This window comes from Curcuma longa, chromosome 6 (genome assembly GCF_044706935.1).
Source record: "Curcuma longa cultivar G26 ecotype Majalengka, Jawa Barat chromosome 6, ITB_CL_G26_1.1, whole genome shotgun sequence".
In the NCBI taxonomy this organism is placed as follows: Eukaryota; Viridiplantae; Streptophyta; class Magnoliopsida; order Zingiberales; family Zingiberaceae; genus Curcuma; species Curcuma longa.
Genome location: NC_133866.1, coordinates 7,196,032 through 7,199,310, shown reverse-complemented (window position 1 = coordinate 7,199,310; position 3,279 = coordinate 7,196,032). Strand labels below are relative to the sequence as shown.

General features: G+C 51.9%; 1 protein-coding gene across 1 annotated transcript; it reads right to left on the bottom strand.

Moving 5' to 3' along the window:
- Window positions 1–211: 211 nt before the first annotated feature.
- LOC141830847 (noroxomaritidine synthase 3-like) lies at window positions 212–1,952 on the bottom strand. The gene has a single exon (XM_074718292.1). It carries the CDS (start codon window positions 1,947–1,949, stop codon window positions 384–386), a length of 1,566 nt encoding a protein of 521 aa, XP_074574393.1. The 5' UTR covers window positions 1,950–1,952; the 3' UTR covers window positions 212–383.
- Window positions 1,953–3,279: the final 1,327 nt, after the last annotated feature.

The following is a 3,279-nucleotide window of genomic DNA, read 5'->3' as shown; positions in this document are numbered from 1 at the left end:
TTTTAATGAGATGGAGAGTATTATAATGAGAGTGGATTGTGGATGCTCTTAACCTAGTCCCAACTAGGGCTCACATTGCCACGTGAATATTTAGACTATGAGCTGTGGATCCTATGCATTTTCATGACTAGAGAAGGATGGCACATTTGGCAGTGGGTACTTTACATGTGTGGTTGTACTTGTAGCCCATCCAAACAAACATTGGCTTAGATACAAACACTGCTCATTTCAACTGTTTCCCAATTATTTCACTGCAAATTAGCTTGCAATCGATCTGTGCAACAGATTAAGCACACAAGATTGCTTATTTACTGATTATTAATATAACCAGAGTGATAATGAAGATGAATGCAGCTCCGAATTCGATCGGTCGGCCGGGCGTTTCATGGCGATGCACATCTCCTCTTAATCCTGACATGGAATCCATTCTTCATGTGAAGGATTATCGAAAGCTTCGGTTCCACTACGTGCCCTTCCACCGCCTCCACCCGGAAATTGTAGAGCATGGCCGCCGCCGCCACCTTCATCTGAGTGAAGGCCACCTCCTTCCCCAGGCATGTCCGTGGCCCCGAGTTGAAGGACATGAACTTGTACGAAGGCTCATGCCGCAGCCTCCCTTTCTCCGAGATCCACCGCTCCGGCCGGAACTCGCCGCAGTCCATCCCCCACACCCCCTCCATCCGCCCGATGGAGAACAGAGACACCAGCACTTTGGTGCCCCGCTCCACTCTCTGCCCGCTCGGGAGCGTTTCCGGCCGTACCGCTGCCTTGTGCTCGAATGGAACCGGCGGGAACAGCCTCAGCGCCTCGCAGAGGGCGGCGTGGAGGTACACCATCTTCCCCAGCTCCTCTGCCTCGAAAAGAACCGTGGCGGAGCTCGATCGATCCTTTTCTGGAGATATGGTCTTTAGTTCCTCCAGTATTTTCGCTTCCGCCGTGGGATTCTTCGACAGCAACCAGAAGAACCATGACAGAGCTGCACCGGTGGTGTCCCTTCCGGCGAGCATAAAGTTCATGGCCGTGTCGCGGAGGAACTTTTGGTGGAGTGCTGCTTCTTCTTGGTCGTCGTCGTTCATGTAAGACGAGAGTAGGTCGGTGTTAGTTTTGTCGTGGTTGGAGTTCTTCTTCTTCTTCTCCGCCACGCATTCGGATATGAAACCATCGATTTCCTTCCTAGCCGCCGCCATCCGCCTCTCCGCCGCGCCGACGCGGAACCGCCTCATCCACTTCCACCACGCAGGCGGCACGGCATGGCGGAGCAGCAACGTCGCCATGGCGTCGTCCATGGCCCGCGCGAAGGGGACGGTGGGGAAGTCGACGGAGAGACAGCAGAGGTCAACTCCGAAGACCAAGTAGGAGGTCATGTCGAAGGTGAGCCGGAGAAACACGTCCTGCAAGTCCACCGCCTCGGCCCGCCTTGCGAGCTCGTCGAGGAGCGGTAGCAGCCCCTTCTCGACCTTATCGTGGCTGGCGGCGAAGACGAAGGACCGGAAGCTCCGGTCCATGAACAAGCCGTGCGCCTTCGCGCGCTGCCGCTTCCACAGCTCCCCGTCCGCGTTGAATATACCATCGCCGAGGATGTCAAAGATCTCGGCGAACTCGTCGCCCTTGGGGTAATTGGAGAAGTTGGCGTTGAAGATGTGCTGCAGGTTCGCAGGGTCGCAGGTGATGACGTAGTCCATGCCCATGAACCAGGGCCCCCGGAATGAGAAGGTGCACCCGGTCTCCCGGAGGATCTCGGTGGCCCAATCGTGCAGTCGGTGGAGGTTGGCGAGAAGGCCGGGCAACATCCCGGCGACGGGCCAATTCACCGGCATGGCGGTCGGACTTTTGAAAAAGAGGCGGTAGTAACAGTAGAAGAGGGCGAAGCAGAGCAAGGCGACGAGGAACTCGGGCCAAAGTTGCAGGAGAGCCATGGAGAAGCAATTAGTGCTATTGGCAGCCACCATCGTTTGGACTTAATTTGTAGGAGCTAGGTGATCTCGATCGGTGGTGGGATCTCTCATTTCTACAGGGAAACGTATTAATCATCAAGCAAAAATAAAATAATATATATATATATATATATATATACACACGAAAATGCTCCGCTGCGCGACGGGTATTTCCGCGACCCATCCGCGACACCCCGACCCCAGCCACTGTTCCCGCCGCCGCGTCGCCGTCCGGCCACCGGATCCGCCGGACCCGGCCCGATCGACGGCCAACTCGCCGGCGCACCGACCGGCACCGGATTCCGGCCGGAATCCGGCCGAATTCGGTCGGAAACCGTCGCCAGTGGCACGCGACCACTGTGGGCCAAATCGCGCCGATTTTCGGCCAAATCGCGGCCGGAGACCGGCCGAGGAAGGACCGTCGGCCGTTGTCGGTCCTTCCTCGGGCGGTCTTCGGCCGCAATTTGGTCAGAAACTGGCCGCGATTTGGTTTCCCACAGTGGCTGCGTGCCACTGGCGGCGATTTCCGACAATTCCGGCCACAATCCGGTGTCAATCGGTGCGCCGGCGAATTGGCCGTCGACCGGGCCCGGTCCGGCAGTCGACGGTGACCGGACGGCGACGCGGCAGCGACGACAGTGGCTGGGGGTCGGGTGCGTGTTTACTGTGCATTCCCAGTTTTGGACGGTCCGATAGGCTCGCGAATCGCAGTGATGGATGGTGATCCCACTATCGCGCATGGGCGCGTAGGAAAGCGGCGCACAACCGAGCATTTCTGTATATATATAAATAGTTGGGATTTTTACTAAAATATGAGAGATGAGAGAGAATGTAGATATGTTAGTTCTATGGACATTTGTATAGCATGCACAATGGCGCCATGGTGGCTCTTCCAAGGCGCATGTATATGTCTAATTGTCTATAATCGATCTATTTGTAATTTTAATTTAAAAAATACTCAAAAACTCAAAATATAAAAAAATAATTATATATATATATATATATTTAAAAATATCAAAAGTACGTATCATAATACTTATTTAACACTAATTTAATATCTCTAAACTCATCAAACATTTTGTTAAAAATGTATAACAGTGGTGCATTTATAGGCTTTATATACGTTTTACTAAAAATATTTGATAATTATTAGGATATTGAAATTATAATAAAGTGGTAATAAATTATTAAGATATTGATATTTATTAAGATAAATATTATCATTAAAAATATTTGTTAAAAAATTTACGTGATGGGTTACGAATCTCCAGTGCGACCGACGAAAAAAGAAAAGCACGTGAAAATTTGCGCGATGGATTACGAATGTCCAGTCGGATCGACAAAA

What these genes read in the sequence shown, in the direction of transcription:
- LOC141830847 (XM_074718292.1), bottom strand. Translation starts at nt 1,949, where the DNA reads ATGGTGGCTGCCAATAGCACTAATTGCTTCTCCATGGCTCTCCTGCAA.